At 35.2% G+C, this 23,805-nt stretch overlaps 1 protein-coding gene across 1 annotated transcript; it reads right to left on the reverse strand.

Annotated features, from left to right (window-relative positions):
* Nucleotides 1-438: 438 nt before the first annotated feature.
* Nucleotides 439-5,916, reverse strand: LOC117713361 (prolactin-8A8-like). Its single transcript, XM_034509587.1, has 6 exons — nucleotides 5,886-5,916; nucleotides 4,519-4,694; nucleotides 3,764-3,802; nucleotides 2,872-2,979; nucleotides 1,637-1,816; nucleotides 439-645 (listed from the first exon to the last, which is right to left on the reverse strand). Exons 1-6 carry the CDS (start codon nucleotides 5,914-5,916, stop codon nucleotides 439-441), a joined length of 741 nt encoding a protein of 246 aa, XP_034365478.1.
* Nucleotides 5,917-23,805: the final 17,889 nt, after the last annotated feature.

A 23,805-nucleotide genomic window follows, 5' to 3' on the forward strand; every position in this document is an offset into this window, starting at 1 on the left:
GTTTTTTGGAAATCTCACACATGGCTCTGCTTTCACTGTTAACATTGCTTTTTAAGAACAATCGGAATGTCATGATACATTAAAAATTATATATTAAAAATTTTATAATTCTAATTAGGATAATGTATCAGTTAATGAGTTTTATACTTTGATTATAATAACTTGACATTTATTACAATTCTGTGAAATAAATGTTACTTAATTAAAGGAAAACTTAACTTTATTTGCTAGATTAACAACTATTATTTGTAATATATTTGATTTGGACAACCTAAATTTATTGATATATTTTATACTCAGTGATCAATAGATGAATAGGCTTTTTACATTTAGATATTTCAAAGAAGGATATTTTTATTTTTTTTCAAAACAAACACACTATATAAACATATGCATTTGGAATGTATATAATTAAAAGCAAAAGTTCAGTGATGGCTATTATGGAATATTCCGAGGAAAACAATTATCTGGAATCATGCGACACTCCACCATTTGGAGATGAAATAGAATGTCCTGTGCATCATGTCTTAGGCATCTGAAAATGTTAAACATTGCCAAAAATTTATAACTTCTGCTACTTGATTTTAAGGATGAAAGATATCCCCAGTTAGGAAATTCTTCCTTTTTCTCTGCTGTAGGATAGACCTGAAAATCAAAATGATAATCAGTTAATTGTTCATTTTATTGTTAGTGTTCCTTTGACCTTATTTCTTCTGTTTCCATTCAAAGAAATACATTCAGAAAAGTGTTGCTTCCATCTGTTATGAGTTTTCATTTATCTAAGCCAAGAGACTCTCAAGCAGTTAGACTTTATAATCTGTGGTGAAGACTCATGTGCGTTTCTTCTATCATGTAATTAATTGCAGAGGAAATTTGCCTTTTCAGAAGCAGAGGAAATATAAGAAATTTCTGTTTGATCCTGGGCAAATGTAAGAGCTCATATTAGTTATTCACTCAGAAAATTCTTACACGTCTTTTTATGTTTTTTTTCACAGCAGCTTATATACACCACTCTTCTACTAAATCTAACATCCATAAGTTCTATGTATAAATATTTTATAAGTGATGAGGATCAGATGGTGATTTAATACGCAGACTGTAGGATTGACTGTGATTGAAGGACCAGAGCTCTTTTCCTCCAACCAGGAAAGATGTCTTTTATCTGACTAAGAGGAACCTCTGTGTTTCATTCTGATCTCAGAGTAGAAAGAGATGAGAAGCATCTGAAAGGGTTGGAGATGCCAGCAACCTATTAGGGCAGTGGTTCTCAAACTTTCTAGTGCTGTGAGCCTTTAATATAGTTCCTCATGCTGAGGTGACCCCAACCATAAAATTATTTTCATTCCTAGTTAGTGAATGTAATCTTGTTAATTGAAGTAATTGTAATGCAAATAGCTGATATGCAGTATATCTGTTATACAACCCCTGTAAAAGGGTCATTTGACCACCAAAGGTCTAATGACCCACAGGTTGAAAAACACGGTTTTATGGAGAGATTGTGAACAATATCAGATATTTATGTTTCGCTTTGGAAAGATATGGTATTTAAAAATTGTTTTTTTTGTTGTTGCTGCTGTTGTTAATTTCCACAACCCACATATTTTATGAGTGAGAATAACTAATGGGAAATGCTCACCTGGGTGAATATCCATCGAAGGTCATCAAGTATTTCTCTGTTGTTCTCTTCGATCTCCTTGGCTTTTGAGAGAGTAGTTTCATGGACATTTTCCATGGCACTCAGTTCAATCACTAGCTGGTATAGAGGGCTAACCCAGGAACCCACAAAATTTATCATAGTTGTTAAATACCATTCCATCTGTGAAACACAATTGAACAATTGCATTAACTAATTTCAGTTTAGCAGGTTTGTTACCTGTAATATTCATGTAAAGAAGCTGAACTGAGACATGTATTTCCTTTGTTTATGTGACATATGTATAGATGTTACATAGTTTGGAAGTATAACACTTAAACAACTGCTATATTTTCTATATAATATATTATAAAAAATTATAGTTTTTGTCAGTTAGCATTTTTCTGAGGTTAGGTCATCATACTTTGCTCTCCCTATGCAATTGTACAGCTTTCTTTTCAGTGAGCTCTTTATTATTTGGTTAGTTGTTCATCAATTTATGAAATGGTTTTTCCTAGTACTTAATAGGGAATAATAATGTTTGATGTATGACAGAGGCAGGTGTAAGTAGTTATAATTCTTTTCAATAAGGGATTCATATATATTATGTATGAGGGAAGTACTACATCACAACCTAAAATAGAGCTGCTATGGTATGTAGACCTTCTCATCATGAATTTGGGCATTGTTGCATCCTAAGGAATATAAATTATTATTTCACAGTACTATTCTGCTACTTAGGCTTTCTGTAAAGGCATAAATAATAATAGAGTGATGAAGAGATAGGTATAAAAGAAATAGAACCCGGACAGATTTGGAAATCAAGAAGGGGGATAGTGTTCAGTAACATAGAATGCTATCATGCAGAACTAATTAATAACATATAATAAATACAGCAACATTATTATCACTAATGGAGAAGTAAGAATATATCCAATAAGTATATGAATAGTTTATTTAGCTCAAATAATTCTAAAAAATATATAGTAAGTAATATTTGAGTGTTTGGTCATTTCTAAAATACCATTCTCTAAATCTTGTATTTAAGCATTTCTTACACTTTTGTAGTTCATTTTATTTATAATTTATTAATACTATAATGTGATTATTTTTCATACTTCTTCATTTTTTCTGCATGTATGGATACTGTTTCTATCATAATGCCTGTAATAACTGACAGTATAAAAACCAATGTATTACTTCTGAAATTCTGTAGAAAACCCAGGAAGGGAACTCACATCAACAACTATGCTATCTTTGTCCAATCTTGGGAGTTTTACGAGACTAGAATGGCAGTAAGTTCCAGCTCTGAAAGCAACCTCTTCCTTCATCATCAGTTTTGACCTCTGAAAATAAAACAAAAACAGATTTCAGAAATCATAAATAACTACATGACCAGAATATTAATGCATTTTAGTGGATTTTTAAATTTTGAGATATATAATTCATAAAACACAGATATTAAGATATTAAGAAACCATTTGTCATGTAGTTTTGTCTCTATACATTGTTCCTGTAATTTAATTTGGTTTTTTATTAACTTTGAATACCTACCTCCTTCCTCTCATAAATGCTTATCTTCTTCACTTTCAAAAGTTAGGCTAAAGAAGGCAGACACTTAAAGGATTAAATTGATAAAGAAATAAGTGTTTTAATTATTACCATTGTTTAGCATTTCAACATAAAGCCATAGCACATATTTCTAACCTTTCTCTTTTCTGTCAATAAGTACTGATATTTCTTTACCCAGACAACAAAATTATAAATTCATTAATTTAACACTAAAGAATATATATGGACATGTTAATAATAGTTTTGGAATTAAATTGTATGCATTTTGACTCACAGAAATGAACAAAATGAACTATTTTATGGTAAATTCTATGTAAATTGAAAGTCAATAAAATATAAAAATTATTAATAAATATGAATTAGTTTTGAATATTTTATTTATTTCAAATAAGCAGCTATTTCATGAAAGCTTAATGAATAATTGTGAAGGCTAAGAAGTTGAAAACTCTCAATTAAGAACAGGAAATACAAATATTGTATAATGCTTTCTCTTCTAAAGCACAGTCACTGACATGAGGATCTTAGTGTGAAACAACTAGAAGAAAATAAGGTACTTACAAGATCTGCAAATTGTCCAGCTGAGAATTTGTTGTGGTACTGAGTCATGTTTAGGGGAGAAAAATAGCATCTAGTTAATAAAAATATGATGACATGTTTATTCTAACCAGTGACAAATTCTTGTGTTGCTCATCATATTGACAGGTTGCCTGTTTTTATAGTGTCATTTTTTTTTTCTTTCCTTGAGAAATGACAATCACCAATCAGGGAATGTATACACTTTTATTCCTACCCTGAAGCCACAATTCCTCATATTTATGGGCTTCTAAAAAGGTTAGATTCTCTCTCTCTCTCTCTCTCTCTCTCTCTCTCTCTCTCTCTCTCTCTCTCTCTCTTCCTTTCTTCCAATCCTCCTTTCTTGCCTGTTTACGTTTTACTTTATCTCTGTTACAAATATGTAGTTCAATGTAAAGCACATCTTTTACAGTGTACTGCAGTGTGCTAAATGAACATGACCAATAGAATTTCATGATACTGAATGAAAAAATAAACAGGAAATGAGAGTTCTTCCCCCCCCACCACCACATTTTAAAAGTTTCTACCATTGTCATATTTTAATTTTTAATAAAGTAGAGAAAAAATTAATATTGAATTCTATGAAATTTTATGACCCTGTCCAATTGGCCCTGTCCCTGTTTTAGCTGTTGGGGCATCTTTTATCCATGAAGGAGAATTTTTTGAAGTTTCAGTCACAATATTTAGTGTTTCAGGTTCTAGTGCAGTTCAAGTATTTGTATGGTGGTTGAGGTACTTACAAGCTCTACATAGAACTCGTTAGCAAGTTTTCGGTTGGTTTTCGCTCTCTGAATGGCACTCTTAAGTGTTTCCTCAAGCGGGTCCCAACAGCCACCCTCTTTTGTCTCACATGCAGGAATTGATGTAGCTTTTTCCCACAGCAACAAGTTTGAGACCACCACCAGCAGGAGTGCCCCTGTTACAAGAAACAAAACACAATTGGAGATGAAATATAAACCTGAGTTCTCCTAGGCCCAGAAATGTTGTATCTGGACAAAGATTTTTTTAGACTTGTTTTTTTTTTCCTGTTTGTTTTTCATTTTTTTCCTGCATGAATGTGTATTGGATATGTGCTATGATGGCATAAAAAGGTACTCTAAGTACTTCTGCACATAATTTTTCTGAATAACAGTTTGAGGAGGAGGTGTTGTCACAGTTTTTGTATTGTTTAAGAACTGCTTTTTAATTTTACAAAGGTATGAAGTTAAAATTAGTTTTATCCTTGTATTTTAAGGCATTTTTAGATATTTTACTATCTTTCAAATTTAAGCTCATTTTCAGTTATCAAACTCTTGAAGAATATTCAATTTTTAATCATCATGTCTGATGTCAATATTTTGGATACTTATGGCACAGGGATAGCACAGTTTACCTCTTTGCTTCCTCTATACATTGGTCCATACATACAATCACAATGATTACTAACAAAAAGATGAATAGATGTTGTCCAATGTATGATATCAACTTAGAACTGCTAAGATGATAAAACTTTATCAGAGATTTTTATCACCAAGAACTTCAGATTACTATTTTTAGAGCTAATCTGCCTAATAATTTTTCAGCAGATTAAACTCTCTTAATATAATCTGACCATATTTATGTTGGAGAAGCATTACATGTTCAAATTGTTTTTAAAATAGTTTACTATTGTTTAACGTAAAAGTCAGAACACCAACCATCAGTACTTTTTACTCGAAATTCTGTTTCTTCTGCCTTAAGATAATATTAAATTGATCCACTGAATTTATACCCTCAAATTTTCCAATTTCTAAAACTCCAAAACATTGTCTATTTGAGATTTCTTTTTGTTCTAGAAGGTGTCCTATGCGTTAGAAGCTGCTTAATAATTCCTATCAGTTCTACCCATGGAATATAAGGAACACTTTCATTTTCCCTCTCCTCAAGAGAGAGACAACACAGAATCTCGTTAAACATTGCAACATGTCACAATTTAAAGGATGATAAAAACTACTAATCCAATTTTCTCTTCACACCAAATAGAACATCAAAGATTCCAAGGAAAGAATCCCATTAAAATAAACTCATAAATCCACTGAACTGAATACTTTTACTAAGAGAGGAATAGGGGTTGGGGCGATTTACTTACAGAAGTGAGGTAGACTCGATGGCAGCACCATCATGAGGAGTTCCTAAGCAGGATGAGTTCTGTCTCTGGAGATCTGGTTCACTGGATTTGTATATTCAGTTAGTTTCCTGGTCCTATATATTCTAACAGATAACCTCAAGGGCATGCACAGCCATGAGACACCATGAGGTCACATACAGAAATACTCATTCATGATGCATGTCTTTTATCTTCAGGGAATGTTAACTGTCTTATTACAACATACTTATATGTGTCTGGATGCTTTCTTTTTACATGCTCCAACATGTAGATTCTTGTGTAAATTTAGTTCGCAATCTCTGAAGCCATTCTTAGCTGCCTGACTAAAGATCACCAGACCATCAGAAAATTGTTGTTCATGATCACTTCCCCTTCCTTTGAATCTTACATTCTTTGTTTAATTTTTTCTTCATCTTTATGTACAGAGAATGATTCTTCATTGAACATTTGACCACCATATGACAGCATTAGTAAATTATCTATACTGGACATTCATTTAAAATAACAAATACAGGTTGTTTTCTTGCAATTGCTCTTAAACATGTCTGAAATTTGTTAGCTGCACCAGTAACAATTGCACCATGACTGTCCTAATGAGTATATTTTTATACACTTACTGCTAGTATTAGCACTTGTGCTATGGTACCACTGGTGAAAAAATTTCAAAACCCAATGTCTTAGTAGCTTCAAGACTGTGGGATCTAGTCACCATTTAGGGATCTTCTAACCCAATGCCAACAAACTGTCCCCATAATATTGAAAGAGAGTACTTGTTTCTTAAATATATATACAAATCTTACATTTCTTTTTAAAAATTATTTTTATTTATTTATATTCCATTTCCATTCACCTGTCTAAAGTTCTTGGTTCCTTCCCTCTTCCCTTTTGCTTCTGAGCAGGGGGTCCCCACATTCCCACTCTACCTACCACATCCCAGTCATCATCACATTTCTCTGGAGAATCGAGTTTCTACAGGTTTAAGCACATCTCATTCCACTCAGTCCAAATAAAGCCTATATCAGGTACATATATGCCAGGGGCCATGGACTACTCCATGTATGCTCCTTGGTTGGTGGTATAAACTATGGGAGAGCAGAGGAATACAGATTAGTTGTTACTTTTGTTCTTTCTTTGGGGTTGCCATCCACTCTAGCTCTTTAATCCTTCCTCTAACTCTTCCATAGGGATCCAGGACCTCAGTCAAGTAGTTGGATGTAAGTATCTGCATATGTCTCAGTCAGATGCTGGTAGAGCCTCTTAGAGGACAGCCATGTACTCCTGTCTGTAAGCACAAATTGGCATCAGTGATAGGGTCCTGGTTTGGTACCTGTGCATGGAATTGAATCCAAGTTGGGCCAGTCATAGGATGGCCTTTCCTTTAGTCTTTGGTCCATTTTTATCCCTGAACTTCCTTTAGGTGGAAACATTTCTGTTTCAAATATTTTGAAAATGAGAGGGTGGCTCCATGCCACAACTGGGTGCCATGTCTATCTACTGTAGGTGGTCCCTTCAGGTTTTATCTCCTCACTGAAGGTCATTTCAACTAAGGTTACTCCCATTGAGTCCTGGGAATCTCTCACATCCTTGGTCTCTGGGAGACTCTAGGGGTTCCCTTTGCCCCTCACTTCCTACTGCTGCATATTTCCATTCATTCTCACGCCTTCTGGGTTTCTCTTCCTCTCTCCCCATATTTGATCCTTTCTCCTTTTACCCTCACCAATTCCTCTTCTAGAAAGTTGTTTCCCTCCTTCTGCCTTCTGGGATTATTTTATTACTACTTCAAAGTGGGACTGAAGTATCCACACTTGGGCCTTCCTTCGTATTAAGCTTCATATGGTCTATGAGTTGTATCATGAGTATTCTGTGTTTTTTGCTAATATGCACTTATTGGTGAATATATAGCTTGCATATCTCTTTGAGTCTGGGGTATCTCTCAGTGGTTAAGAGCACTTGCTGCTCTTCTAGAAGTCCTGAGCACATTGTCACTTAAAACCATCTGTTATGGAATCTGATACTCACTTTGGTGCATCTGAAGGCAAAAAAAACCATACTTACATATATAATCTACACTGTCACAGATTCTTTATGAGATGACTTTAGTATACTTTTAGGTTCTTCACCAAATGATTAAATGTTTAGATTTTAAATTTATGAAATGGAAGCTTAACAGAAGTACAACACTTTTGTAGACCTACTGTTACCTGCTTCAAGACACCATAAATTGACTTGGTGATTCTGCATCCACATGGACATTAGTCACAGGTTAGCAAAGGTATTAGACAGTACAAACAAACCTCCTGGTTATATGAGTTATTTTTCCCAAAGCATAAGACTGTGTAGAGTAGCACAGATGACATCATTATACTTTTTTGCAAGCTTGTAATCTAAATACAATCTTTTGTACTGTTTGGGTTGTTTCACTTTAGACTGACATATGTTCAGTAAGAGGTAGCATCCTGGTATGGACCACGAAGAATTGGGGTCCATTCAGATCTGCCAAATCTTTTGTCCCTTAATAAGTGTTCCAACTTTTCTCATGCTTGGTCTTATACTCTCCTGTTGTTTATTTGCCAACAGTGTTTTAGAAAAGGACTCTGGACTTGGTTAGTAATCTCCTCCCCTATTGCCAACACACATGTTCAAAACAATTTTCATAAGCTAGTACAAAACACTAAAAACCTTATGTGCAACCTGTGCAGTTTCTGTCCCACACTTTCTCTTCCTATTTGCTCCCTTGAGCATTATGTTACTTCTTCTAAGAAGGAAGGAAGCACCCACACTTGGTCTTCCTTCTTTATGAGCTTCATGTGGTTTGTGAGTTGAATCTTGGGTATTGCGAGCTTCTGGGCTAATATCCAATTATCAGTGAGTGAATACCATGTGTGCTCTTTTGTGACTGGGTTACCTCACTCAGGATGATATTTTCTATTTCCATCCATTTACCTAAGAATTTCTCAAATTCATTATTTTTAATAGCTGAGTAATATTCCATTGTGTAAATGTACCACATTTTCTGTATCCATTCATCTGTTGAAGGACAACTGGGTTCTTTCCAGCTTCTGGCCATTATAAATAAGTCTGCTCTGAACATAGAAGAGTCTGTCCTTGTTATATGTTGGAGCATCTTCTGGGTATATGCCTAGGAGTGGTATAGCTAGGTCCTCAGGTAATGCCATGTCCAATTTTCTGAGGAACCACCCGACTGATTTTCAGAGTGGTTGTACCAGCTTGCTATCCCACCAACAATGGAGAAGTGTTTCTTTTTCTCTACATCCTCACCAGCATTTGCTATCACCTGAGTTTTTGATCTTAGCCATTCTTACTGGTTAGGGAAATTTTCCTCTATAATTTTGTTGAAGATATTTATTGGCCCTTTAAGTTGGGAATCTTAGCTTCAGAAGGTTTAGAATCTTGTCCTGGATTTCCTGGATGGTTTTGATTAGTTTTTTTTTTTTTTTTTTTTTCATTCTGTAATTTTTGACAGTTGTGTCAATGTTTTTAGTTTTTTTTTTTTTTTTTTCTTCCCAAGACAGGGTTTCTCTGTATAGCCTTGGCTGTCCTGAAATTCACTCTGTAGATGAGGCTGGCCTTGGACTCAGAAATCTGCCTGCCTTTGCCTCCCAAGTGCTGGGATTATAGGCATGGGCCACCACTGCCTGGCATGTCAATGTTTTCTATGGCATTTTCTGCACTTGAGATTCTCTCTTCTATCTCTTGTATTCTGTTGGTGATGCTTGCATCTATGACTCCTGATTTCTTTCCTAGGTTTTCTATCTTCTGGGTTATCTCCATTTGTGGTTTCTTTATTGTTTCTACTTCTAGTTTTATGTCCTGTATCATTTTGGATTAATTCCTTCAACTGGTTGTGTTTTTTGTAGTTCTTTAAGAGATTTTTGTGTCTCCTCTTTAAATGCTTCTACCTGTTTACATGTGTTCTCCTGTATTTCTTTGATGGAATTATTTATGTCCTTCTTAAAGTCTTTCATCATCATGAGAAGTGATTTTAAATATGAATCTTGCTTTTCTGGTGTCATGGGATATTCAGGACTCGTTTTGGTGGGAGAACTAGGTTCTGATGATGCCAAGTAACCTTGGTATCTGTTGCTTATGTTCTTGTACTTGCCTTTTGCCATTTGGTTATTTCTAGTGCTACCTTCACTCAGTGTCTCTGACTGGAGCCTGTCTGTTCTGTTTTCTTGGTTTTGTCAGAACTCCTCACAGTCCAGCTGTCTGTGATGCCTGGGATCCTGAGATCCTAGCTGTGATAGTTCCTGGGAGTGAAGCTGCTTCTGGGATCCTGAAATTCTGGTGTTCCCAGGCTTCTGAGATCCTCTAATCCTATTATCCTATGTTCCTGGGCATGTTAGAGCTCTTGGGAGTCCAGCCTACCCTGAGTTTGGGGGGGATTGTTTGCAGACCTGTGCCCCAGGTCTCCTTTGAGCACAGGTGCAAACAGGAAGGTCCTGTACCCCTGGACTTGAGGGAGTTCCTGTGTCCCTGTGGGTCCCACTTACTCCCTGGTTTTGTTTCTGGGGGTGGGTGCCATGTCCTTCTCACTTACGCTCCTGGGCATGTTAGATCTCCTGGAAGTCCAGCTTCCTCTGTGTTTTGGGGTATTGAGTACAGAGCTGATGCCTTAGGACTGCTCCAGGTGCATGCACAACTGGAAGCCATAGTTTTCAATATGGATATTTAAAATTGTATACTGAAGTGGATATAGTCTTAAAGTAGTTACATACTCCATAATGTGAAAATATAAATTAATAACTTATTTTATGATTCTGAGTTACATAATACTTACTTTAAAAGACCAATTCTTACATTGTAAAGCCACCATTATATTTTATTAACAATTATATTAAGAATTATATATAATATTGTGGCTGTATTAACAGTTTTTCATAGAATAAATTATTAAGATAGAAATACGTCAACAATTTTTGGTATAAATAATCATACACAAGATTAAAGATTCTCAGTGTAAAATTTTTAAAAATAATCGTGAGAAACTTGGTGGCTTCACAGCAGCTGATGACCATCAATTCTCAAACTGCATTCCTGTCTATGTACTATACTTTGTTGTCCACACAAATATATACTGCAATTTCTAATAATCTACCTCTAGTGAAAGTTCATTATAGAGTCCAAGGTTGAGCCATTTGATATTTCTCTGCTTATCTTTCATACTGATGTAGAGCCTAGGGTCATTTTTTGTTCATTATTAGAATAATTTATGTTACTTCTCATGAAGCACAATTGTGTTATCACTATATAATACTTTATAACAAATACCTGTTAAACATTAGGCAAGATTTGGTCAATTCCAGTTTTTGGTGAAATTTTTAAAAAATTATTTACAAGCACAGCTTGTGATGTCTGTATTGTACTCTCATGTTTCAAAGTATTTTTATCACTATATTTATTAATTTTTTGAGAATTTACTACAATGTATTTCATACATCTCTTACTCCTAGATCAATCTCACAATTTCTACCCTTTTACCACTGTGTTCTCTCTCTTTATTGCATATCAAGTTCAATTTGTGCAACTCTTATATTCTTTGAAGTGGAGCCTTCCACTGAATTATGATTGACTTTCCAAAGACAACACTATTTACCAAAGGGTAGGTGAAAGAATCTCCATTGTTAGCTTTAAGAAATCCAACTGCAGTTCAGAACAGACCACTCCAGACCACGCGGTTCCAAGGGGGAGGAGGTTTATTCAGGGGATAGGCCAAAGGTGGGGAGAGGAAGGTGGAAGAGATAAGAGAGCGAGTCAGGGGGGTCCTGCCTGTTTTATATGGGCGGTGACGTAGTATCTCCCAGGTAAAGGTGAGGTAGCCAGGTGGATTCTGGGAGTGCGCGGCTGTTGCCTTGGCAACGATGTGGGGGTAGCCTAGATGTGATGTCACTGGGTTTGGAGCCTGATACCAACATCCATCTCCTCATAAATGTCAGTTTCCAATAACTCCTCATGTAGGGTTGATACTTTATGATCAACTTCCCTCTTCATGTTAGGATGAGGTCTGTTATGGTCTTGCACAGGACTTATACATTTTATCACATTCACTATAAACTCATATGTGCAGTTTTTAGGCTTTGTCCAAAAGAGCCCTTTCTTTCTTTCTTTCTTTCTTTCTTTCTTTCTTTCTTTCTTTCTTTCTTTCATCTTCCTTTTTTTCATACATGAACTCATTTGGCCGCCAATGATCTTCAGGCCATGAAAAGAAGGAAAGTAATTTATAGATCACATTTAGTCCTGAGAATTCTGTAATTTCTTATTCTTTCTACCTTTCTTCAGGTGTAAGTTTCTGTTAATTACCACATCTTGCAAATAGAAGTATTCATGATAATAGTTAAGAGATGCCATCATTTATGGGTAGAAAGATAAGTCAGTAGGATTTGGTTTTAAATTATGGCCATTTAACAGAATATTACAAGTAGGTTCTCTGTGCCCTTCCCCCACAGCCTTGAGCTGGCCTGAGATTTGTTTACCACAATAAACCAAACAACAGTAGGACCTGGGAGGCATTGCATTGCTGGCCTTTGTGCCCTGCAGTCTGCTACAGGAACTAAGAAGAATGGACCACTGATCTTGCCTTGACACCTTCAGACTGCTATCCCCTCATCCAGCTTCTGGAGAAGAGACTCTGGGGGATGGGGCTTCCCTTTAATATGTGAAAGCAAAATATTAAACTTCGGTCCTTGATCAGAATACATTGTCTTTGCCGCATGCTTCTCTAGCCCTCCATTCCCTTTTCATTCCCAGCCTCCCTCTCAGGTAAACCCGGTTCCCGTAGCTGCTGGTGGCTACATATTGGCTCCTGACCGTGGAACCTGAGAATGGAAGACCAGCTGAGGAACACTGTCTTGGTGGAGCTCCATGCAAAATGGAAAAAGAAACAGAGAATCCAGAGTACTTGTTGAACAGCAAACAGCACTGATGCTAGCTAAGTTATGGCTGTGTTTGCAGAAAGTGTGCTTAAGTGGGATACGGGTGTAGATTGAGTGAGCCTTGACTCGATGCAAGCTCATCTAGGAGATGACAGTAATTTGGGGATAGGAGAATATTAATCGGCATCTGCCCACAGCCTAAGAGCTGTCTCAGGCGAGAGGAGCAGGGTTTGAAAGAATTGGAAAACTGAAAAGGGCAGAGCACTGAGTAGTATCCATAATTCTGCCTTCTTTGTTTATTGTTTGTCCTTGCTGTGCCAATGTCCACTTTTGTCAATTGTCTGGTTTTTGTTTTGTTGTCTGAATGATCGGTGTTCTATGTTTTATGGTGTTCTATGTTTGATGTTCAAAAGATTGTTAAAATTGCTTGATCCAACCCTTGGTCTAGTTTAACTTGGTTTCAAAGGCAGTTTTAATATGCAGAGCAGTGGCTGATAAGTTTTCTTAACACTTGTAGCTAAGAGTCAAGCTGAGCTGGAAAAGCTCTTCCAAAAGTTGATTGTCAATATAAGCTGCTTTTAAAGGGACCAGCAGTGTTTTAGATTCTATAAGGAAGCTAAGAGTTGTTTGTCCTAGAAAAATCTCTGTGACAAGGTGCTTTTATCTTGAAATTACAGCCAGAAAAAATTGTTTCTGACTGTGTTTAAGGTATAAATATGTTCTGCATGTCTTAAAAAAGTTTTTAAAAAGTTTAAAATAAAACGACTTGCAGCACAGTACAGGCCTACAGGCCTAGTCTTTGGGTCAGGCCTAAGAAAACAGGCCTGTTGAAGATTAAGAACATTTACATTTGAATTAAGACAATGCAGACTGAGCTCAGCAGAAGCTTAGGTGCCAAACATTCCTTTTGTCCTGGGTCTTCAGGACCAGCTCCTAGAAAGGAGTTTTCTAGAATTTGTTTTTTGACTTGCTTGTTTCTTGCAGGGGAGGAGGGGTAAATCTAAGACCCAAAGACATTCACAAGAGTCTGTGGGCCAAGAATTATAATGATTATGCTGGAAAAATTAAAATTATGCCTGCTTCCCTCCATGACTTTATAACTGTACCTGCTGGCAAAAGAATTATTCAATTGTTTGGTTTCTTTGCATCTGCTTCCTTCGAAATTTGTTAATAATGAGAATGAGATGGCTTTGGTTCCTCTAATGTATATTGGATTCAATTTATTATTAGCAAGAGACTTAATCTTAAATTATGTAACAATTATTAGAGGACAAGTTTGCCTTAAGCTTGGCTTTTATCTGATACTCTCACTCAGCTAAAAAAAAAGATTGGTTATTGAATTAATCCAAAACTAAGTTCAAACATAAGATTTATGAAACTAATGGGGCATTACAGCCTAACTTACCTACTCCAGTTGCCATTCCAGTAAATACATATAAAACTATTATAGATCTAAAAGTTGTTTTTATACCATTCCTTTACATTTCTGGTAAAGGTGGGAGGTTTGCATTGAGTAAATTTGTTCACAATTTTTGAGAGCCCATGAAGTGATATCATTAAAGAGGTTTGCCTCTAAGAATGGTTAATTGCTTTAATATATATTATAATATAATATATAATATATAATATATATATAGTTGTTGTTGCTGAGTTTGAATCCTTTAGTATATATAATTCATTGTATGATATTTTATTATCTGATCTCTCTGAAAGAGTTTTCTGCAAGCTGCTCCAGAAAAGATTCAAAGGCAGTATCTTTTCAATATTTGAGACCTCAGTTATATCCTAAGCAGATTGTGGCACAGAAAATGCCAATAAAAATAGATAGTTGGGGCTAGAGAGATTGCTCAGCCGTTAAAGGCTAGACTCATAACTAAAAATATAAGAGTTGAATTTCTAGAAATGGCGTGGTGGCTCATAACCATTTGTGGTGGGATCTAGTGCCCTCTTCTGGCTTGCAATTGTACATGCAAAAAAAATGGCTTGCTTTTAATTTAATTTGTGTTTAATGATTTTCAAAATTGTTAAGAGATATTAATTAGCTAAAACCTTATCTTAAGCTTACCATAGGAGAATTTGAACCTCTGTTTGATATTCTCAAGGGGGATGCAAGTCCTAATTCCCCTTGACAATTAACTAAGTAAGCAGAGATAGCTATGCTGAAAGTAGAGTAAGCTGTTAGTTATCAACAGATAAATTTTACAGACTATGAAAAATTGTTGGATGTTTGTGTTATTATTACTCATATGCCCACAGCAGCCCTTTGGCAAAAGAAACCATTAATATAGATTTATCTTTCTTCATCTACAAGTAAAGTTTGAACATCCTATTATAAAATTATTATTGTGTTAATACAAGATTATAAGATAGAATCCTAAAAGCATTTTGGATAAAAGGTTTATTCCTTATTCCAAATAGCAATTAAATTGGTTATTGAAAAGTAATGATATTTGGCATATTTCATGGCAAACTTTTTAGGCAAATTTGATGATCATTATCCAAAAGACAAGTTGTTACAATTTTTTTTATGCATGCTTTTATATTTCCTAAAATTTACTATGCATGCAGCCCATAGAAAAAGATGTTTGCTATATTTAACATATATACAGATGCCTCATCTATTGAGAAGACAATATATGTAATTAGATCACATGTTTATTTTCTTGAGTTTCCCTGCTTCAACAAAATTAAATTATGTATTGTAGCCACTGTTTGAAATGCTAAAAAAATCAAGCTTTCAATTTATATACTCATAGACAGTATATGGCTCATAATTTATAATTGCTTAAAATTGTTTCTTTTTTAGATATTGCTGATTCTTAAATTTCATAGTTATTTATAAAAATAAAACTTAATTTAAGAAACATGTACTGTTTCTTAACTTTATAAGACATTTAAAAGCTCATTGGATTGCCTAAACCCAGGACAATGCCTGAGCAGATTTGTATACTTGGCCCTACAATCTTATTCTTTACAGCATCAAAATAGTAATAGCTTGAGACAATAATTTGACATTTCTAAAAAGTGTGCAATTTAAATTGCAAAAACTTGTTTTCAATATCTTCAATTTTTTCATAATGGTGTTAAGCCATGAGGATTTATCCATAATCACTTTTGACAAATAGATCTTACTCATTTTTTATTTAAAAATAATAAAATATGTACATGTGATTTGACACCTTTTAGGCTTTCTAGTTGCAACTACTTTAATAAGAGAAGCAACTAAAAATATAATTACTTTTTGCCTAATTTATTTATATTATATATTATATATTTATTTTATATTATTTTCCTGTGCTAGCTGTTTCATATCAGACTAAGATAAGTAATGGAACTGGATATTACAGTTATTTGACTACAGTCAAACATTTGAGATGTTTGTGGACACTTTAATATTACTGATATCTCCTTATTATCCTCAAGGACAAGAAATTGTGAAAGAGAGATTATGAAACTTTAAAATAATATCTTCATATCTCTCTAAATATGGGGAAAGTAGCTAATGGTGCTTCTTCCCTGGTTTTACAAAAAACTCTTTAAAAATTGCCTTTTTTTTAAAACTAGAAAGGGGGAATTATACCCCCAAAGGTCACAAAAAGCACACCTTGCTTTTGTCTTGTTTTAAATTTTCTGCAAACTGATGCTACAGGTCAGTCTACAGTGGATTGCCACTGGCATCGGGTCACTTCCAGCTCATTTGCCAGGGTCTTGTGGAGAGACCCCTTAACTAATACTTGTTGTGGTCCCAATCTTGTTTTAATTTGGGGTCGTGGTTCAGTCTACATTTTTTTTCAGAAAAAGAGAATGGAGCCTGATGGCTGCCTAAAGACTGGTCCATCAAGTGGACACAGATCTTCAGCCTAATAATTATGATTCTAATGATGATGACTCAAAATCTTTATCAACCAGCTGATTTAACTTGTCATATAAACCCCACTCTTACTGGAGAGTATTTTTACCATTACTTAAAGCCACCCACTATATACCTGGTGGCTAGACTTATGTCTGATCCCTGCTAATTATCAGTTGGATTAAATACTGAAACATTTCCATTCTCAACCTTATTTTCTACATTGCTTGCATAATCACATTGCTTTTAACCTTTGAACCTTATATTTTAAGCAGATTGATTGCCCTCACACAGGATTGCTTTCAGCAAGCTCAGCCATTCATCCTGGCAGTTATACATCACTGTGAAGAATTGCATCTAGCACATGCCCACAGGTCCTTTGGTCTAAATGTGGTTTTGGTCTAAAGAGTGTGCCAATGATGGCCGGTTAGTCAACGATGTGTAAGAGTGTTTTGAGCTTCTATAGACCTAAGACAGAGGCATGCATCAATATGCTATGTATATTTTCCTCAACAACAGGTAATATAGGAGTAATATAAATGCCAACCTAAGCCAGACACGGTTGCCCGGCCACTTGAGACCCTAGATGGAATGAAATATTGTGCCCCATCCAGATATTGGCACTGCCATCTTAAAAAATTAAGGGGGGAAGTGTGCCCTTCCCCCACAACCTTGAACAGGCTTGTGATCTGTTTACTACAATAGACCAAACAACAGTAGGAACTGGGAGGCATTGCATTGCTGGCCTTGGAACCCTGCAGTCTGCTATGGGAACTAAGAAGAATGGACCACCTGCTGAGCTTGTCTTGACACCTTTGGGCTGCTATCCCCTCAACCATCCTCTGGAGAAGAGACTCTAGGGGTGGGGCTTCCGCTTTAGATGTGAAAGCAAAATATTAAACTTCAGGCCTTGATCAGAATACATTGTCTTGGCCCCATGCTTCTCGCACTCCATTCCACTTTCATTCCCAGCCTTCCTCTCAGGTAAACCCAGCTCCGATAGCTGCTGGTGGCTACAGTTCTCCCCTATGAGCTATGACCTATCTAGGTACAAGATTTTGGCTCTGAAATTGTACAATGTATGGGTTTCATCATGTAGAGTTATACTTGAATATATTCAAATAGTGGTTGGCAACGACATGTTGTTTATGCCACTATTGCATCAGTGGGCATACCTGCATAGGTCAGGCATTATAGTAGCTTGCAGTTGTTCACAGCTGGACAAGACTATTGTTCCTTTTATATTCTGGTAGAATGCACAGCATCTGCCAGCACTATGAAAATTAGCCAGTCAGTACCAGGTTGATATCTCTATGCTGTGTTACATGGTTTCTTCTGTAATGAGGTTTTATTATCAAGTATTGGTGAGAAAAAAATATTGTTGTCAATAGCCTGTAATATTTTTTGGCTCTTTGGGAATTTATTTGTTTGCCAAAAACTCTGAAAATGTTAACCCACATACAGTATTGGATTTTTTATTTGTCAAAGTCTGGTGCTTTGTATTGCTGTTATCTTCATATTACAGGGTACTTCAATTTTAACAACATGTATACTTTTGCACACACACACACACACACAAGCTTAAATACATTTTTATGTTTATATTTTCTCTAAATGTACATAGGTGCACCATGTTTATAATGTATTGTCAGAGGCCAGAAGAGGGCATTTGATATCTTTTAACTAAAATTACAAAAAATTATTCACTATTGTGAGTCTATAGGCACCCATAGTTATATGGACCAGCTAGTCCCTATAACCATTCAGCTATTTATGTAATTTCTCAGTTTTTAATATAAGAAACTTATTGTCATGTATTCATAGATAATCACTGTCAGTTTTTAAACTACATGGTTATTCGTCTTCATATATTTGTAAAAATTGAAGGCCTTAACACTTCCCAGTTTAAAAATATTTTTATTATTATTCATGTTTTTAGAAATTTATGCATATATGCAGTAGAGTATAAACACATCTCATAAATGTATAGCCTTCTTAAATTTCTCCTTATCTCTTCTAACATGTGTGCTTTCTAATTTCCTGTTTGTTTGTTTTTCAGTAACCCACCAAGTTCCATAATGCTGCCCACAAATGCATAGTGCAGTCCACTACAAAAAAGGAAAATGCATCAGTGGATATAACCTCAAAAAAGAATGATTTCTTCCTTACACAATTACTCTCAGTTGCCAACAATACCTCAAGGAGGGCTGTGATCTAGAGATCACCTAGCCTCTCTATACTGGTATTTTGTCTTACTTGATTTTGTGCATCTTAGTGTGTTACCACAGCCTTTGTGAGTTCATGCTTGTGATAAAATATCCAGTTTCTTTGTGAAAAATTTGGTAGCATTTGGTATAACTGCTTCCTGTAATTATGATGAACTTAGCATAGATGATACAAATATGTGACAATTGAGAAAAGAAGGTAGAATTGTATCATAAGCAGTAAGATATATACCAGTTTGGCCCAACAAAACCTAAAATATTAATAAAAGCAGATATTTATATACTATTGCATTATACTCAGTGAAAGCTGATGCTAAAATTAAGTGTTTAGCTTTTCTTTCATACAGCAAAATTTAGGATGGGTGAAGACCTTAGTAAAAAGGGGGATTGGTTAGAAAGTCAGATGAAACATAAAATATGATTACATATGGAGCAAGAAAAAGGTAAAACAATCACATCCTTAATTTTTAAACTACAGATTATATGCACTACTTATTAAAAACAAAACATCTAACCAAGTATGTTAGTATTCTGATCATTGATTCATTAATTCAGAATGTGAGCTCAAACTAACTGAACTTTTCCATCATTTACAGGTTACAGACTAAAAACGATTGTCATACTTCTTCCTTTGCTATGCCACACTGAAATGAGTCATAAGCTTATGTTTATGCAAATTAATTGAAGAGTGGCTTTGCTGTACTATAGGTTATGTAGGCAGCAAAAGAAATCATTTAATTTTTCATTATGTAAGAAACTTGAGGTGAACATGACATACTACATCAAGTAAACATATAAGTATATTTGCAAAAATACCAGTATGATTGTATTATTTTTTAATAATTTGCATATATATATATATATATATATATATATATATATATATGAATATTTTGCCTCCACTGCATGCCTGTCAACTGAATATGTCTTTGAAGGGCTGGAAGTGGAAAAATGAATGGTTATGAGATATCAAGTGTTTCATGAGAACCAAACCTATATCTAGTGAGAGCAGCAGATTAACTTTCATTAAGTTCCCTTAATGAAAGGCACATTGCTCCAGAACCCAGTTGCATTTATTATATATTACAAATTGCCCCAGGGTTGGAAGCCTTGTATCTCATTAACCTCCACATCAAATATTCTTGTCATTATAGACTCTCTATTTTATATCCACTTCTTATGTATTCTAACTTGCTGTCTTTACTGAAAATACTGAAAGAAAATATTCTTGTAAAATAATATGTCATATCTCTCAGAATGTAACTGGGCCCTCAGTGGTGGAAAGACCTTTTATATATCAAATAAGCTTAATGTATATTTGCTATCATGTCTTCCTTGTGGTTCCTGCGAAAAACTACCATGATTTATGTTAAATAGTATTTGATAACAATAATGGGAAATGAGGACAAACAGATAGAGCAAGTAATGGCGTTTCTTGAGGGCTACTATAGTGCTCCAGAAAGCACTGTTCTGGCACTGCTACTTTTGATCCTTACAAAAGCAGGTGTAGATAAGAAAACTGTGGCTTTGAAATATTCCAAAGTTTTTGTACACATTACATGATGCATGAGAAAGGGAATGTAGGCTTAGTCTTAATCATATGCCGCAAGCTTTTAACAATCTATAATAATCACCCTTTGACATGTTCCTGTTCTCAATATCCTTTAGACATGTCCTTTTTAAGGCTTATACAGATCCTCTCTTATTTTCCCATTTATTATTACTAAATAACAGGCACCAGCATATTAATTATATTAAATTAGAGATAAGTTTCAAGTATGATCCTTTTAGCAAACATACAATGGAGAATCAAAACTTCATAGTAAGCTCCATTGATATTTTTATGAAAGCCAAAATTGTGTCATTGTTCTTCAGATGTAGGTGCCAAAAATGGAATGCTTTGCTAGAGCCTAGGGGGAAAAGGTCATGTAGAAATCATGAAATTACATTCATGAATGCATTTTGTTTCCATTGTCTTTTACAAATATTTGAAAAAAATTTAAAAATAAAAAATGTATTAGTGGGTAACTTGAGTTGTTTGTACATGTGTATTATTTAGTAAAATGATTTTGTTCATTTGCAACTGACAATATTATCATTCAGTTTAAATGTGTCAGGGTCTATGAGTACCAAATGAGTTCCAGTAAAAGGTTGATTCCTGTGAAAAAAAAAGCAAACAATCTATCAGAAAAGATTTCACCTGGAAGGCAGGTGACAGAATTGTGATGAGAAAAAAAAATGTGATCACATGACCTTCTTATTAGAAAAATCAGTTTTTTATATAATATATTCTCTTTATTTCAGTAAACTATTCCTCAATCACTTTGATTTTCCATTTTAAAATGTATATTATCCATATAAAGGTGCTAGGCAGCCACAGTAAAAATAATGGATATTTACATTCAGCCTCTTTGAGAAAAGATCACATGTAACTAACAATACATTATTCGTGTTATTTTAATGTTAGGGTAAATTGTACAACTTTGTTAGAGAGGAAGAGATAGTCACAGAGAAAGAGCACTGGCATGAGTAAATATGTTTGTAATAGGTACATTGTAAGGTTTACAAAATCTAGAATGGAAATACATAACAGAAAAATAATACTCAAATCTAAGAAAAGAAATAAGATTTTAAACACACAGGAGACTTTTCAGAAGACAGAAAGAGTCAAGTAGAAGACACCACTTTAGGCATGTCAAAATTAAGTCCTTTGACTTTTATTGGGTAGTTTTGATCTTAACTCCTGCATTTCTGAAAAACATATTTACTTTTTTAGAAGAGATGACAATCTGATCTCCAAAATTGTGACTACACAGTTTGTTTGATATTTTCTCACAAGTCATGATTCACCATAAATTACACTTGAAGTAGAATGGGCTCTCTAGAAAAGAACTTAATGGAATATGACTTAAATGTCCTTGAAAAGTGCTAATACAATAAACACACACACAACACAAAATATATGAGAACTGGGATGATTGGAAGTGAAATGTGGAAAGATTTGCCCTGTGACCAATCTGGACCTCCAACAGAAATGTTAAGCAGATCAAAGCTATGGTATATAAGAGCAGGAGAAACTGAATAACAGTTCTCCATGGAGTAGAAGATGAGACAGGGCTTTCTACCGATTTCCCTGCATCAGGAAAGCAATCTCTTAAAGGGACAATACATATTTTAAAATCAACAGATTGAATTACATTGTCTTTCTGCCTTGACATTACAGAGGACCCGAGGACATCTTATAGGAATCTTCAAGAAACTGTAGACATTAATTTGTCAAGTAGACTAGAGTTCATGGCTATTCAAAATCACTAGGGGAAAATCCATCCAGTGCAAAATCCAGTGCAATAATGAGATGATAGATCAAGGAATATAAAAATGATACAGGTAGCCCCAGGGGTATGCACTTAACTCTCTCTCATAGAGAATTCTGTATACAATTGTCTAATGTAGATAGGAATCTTGGGTATGGATGTGTAGAAAGGATGTAGGCTGTATATCATGTTTGTACTGTTTTATTTGATGTTATTAAAATTATGATGAACTTGTGTTGTTGAGAATAGGAGAGTCTGTGGGGAAGAGACTACTAATACCGGACAAAGTCTGTTTCTAAAACACTCTTGACAAAGAACCAAAAGCATAAGTCCAAGACTACTGAAAATTGGAAGACTTCTGAAGAAACAACAGATTTAGCAGATCTGAATGGGCCCTGCTCCTTCTTGGCTCTTAGCAAAATGCCACCTCTTACTGATCATATGACAGTCTAAAATGAAGCAACCTAAACAGTACAGAGGTCTTTGTTTAGCTTATAAGCTTGCAAAAGAAGCAGTGATCCCATCCATGCTACTCTACACAGTCTTATGCTTTGGAAGAAACAACTCATATGACCTTGAAGCTTGTTCATGATGTCTAACACCTCTGTATGTTCAAGTGGATGCAGATTCATCAAGTGTATTATGGTATGTTGAAGCAGGTAACAGTAGGTCTACAAAAGTGCTGAACTTCTGAGTTTCCATTTCACAAATACAACCTCTACGCATTTACTCATTTGCTGAAGAAACTAAAAGGCTAATGAGTTCAGTTCTTCTGGAATCTGTGAGTTTAGACTATATATGTGATTATATTGTCTGTCTTCAGATACACCATGGGAGGCATCAAATACCATTACAAATGGTTGTAAGTGACCATGTGCTTGCTAGGAACTGAACTCAGGACTTCTGGAAAAGCAGTCAGTGTTCTTAACCTCTGTAAGGTAACCCCAACACTAAAAGACATGTAAGGTATTTACTCACTGATAAGTGCATATTAGCCAAAAGAATAGAATACCCATGATACAACTCACAGGCAATATGAAGTTTACCAAAAAGGAAAGCACAAGTGTGGATACATCAGTCCAATTTAGGAGCACAAAACAATCATAGAAGGCAGAGGGAGAGAGAAACCTGGGTAGGAGAAAGAAGGTAAGGCAAAAAGTAAACAGAGTCAAATAGGGGGTTGGGGTGGGGGAGACAGGAGAGAAGACCAGAAGGCTAGGAGAATGAATGGAAATATTCAGCAGTAGTGAGTGGAAGCAGAGGAACAAAAGAATATACCAAAGATCTGAGATGTGAGAGACTCCCAGAACTCAGTGGAGGTGACCTTATCTGAAATGCCCAAGAGTGGGGAGTTGGAACCTAAAGGGACCATCTCCAGTAGACAGATAGGCATCCAGTTGAGGCATGAAGCCATCCACTCATTTTCAAAATATTTAATGCAGAATTGTTCCTACCTAAAGGAAATGCAAGGACAAAAGTAGTCCAGAGTCTAAAGGAAAGGTCATCCAATGACTGACCTAACTTGGGATCAATTCCATGCACAGGCACCAAACCATGACACTATTACTGATGCCATGTTGTGCTTGCAGACAATAACACATGGCTGTCCTCTGAAAGGCT

The sequence above is a fragment of the Arvicanthis niloticus genome, chromosome 8 (assembly GCF_011762505.2).
Source record: "Arvicanthis niloticus isolate mArvNil1 chromosome 8, mArvNil1.pat.X, whole genome shotgun sequence".
Taxonomy (NCBI): Eukaryota; Metazoa; Chordata; class Mammalia; order Rodentia; family Muridae; genus Arvicanthis; species Arvicanthis niloticus.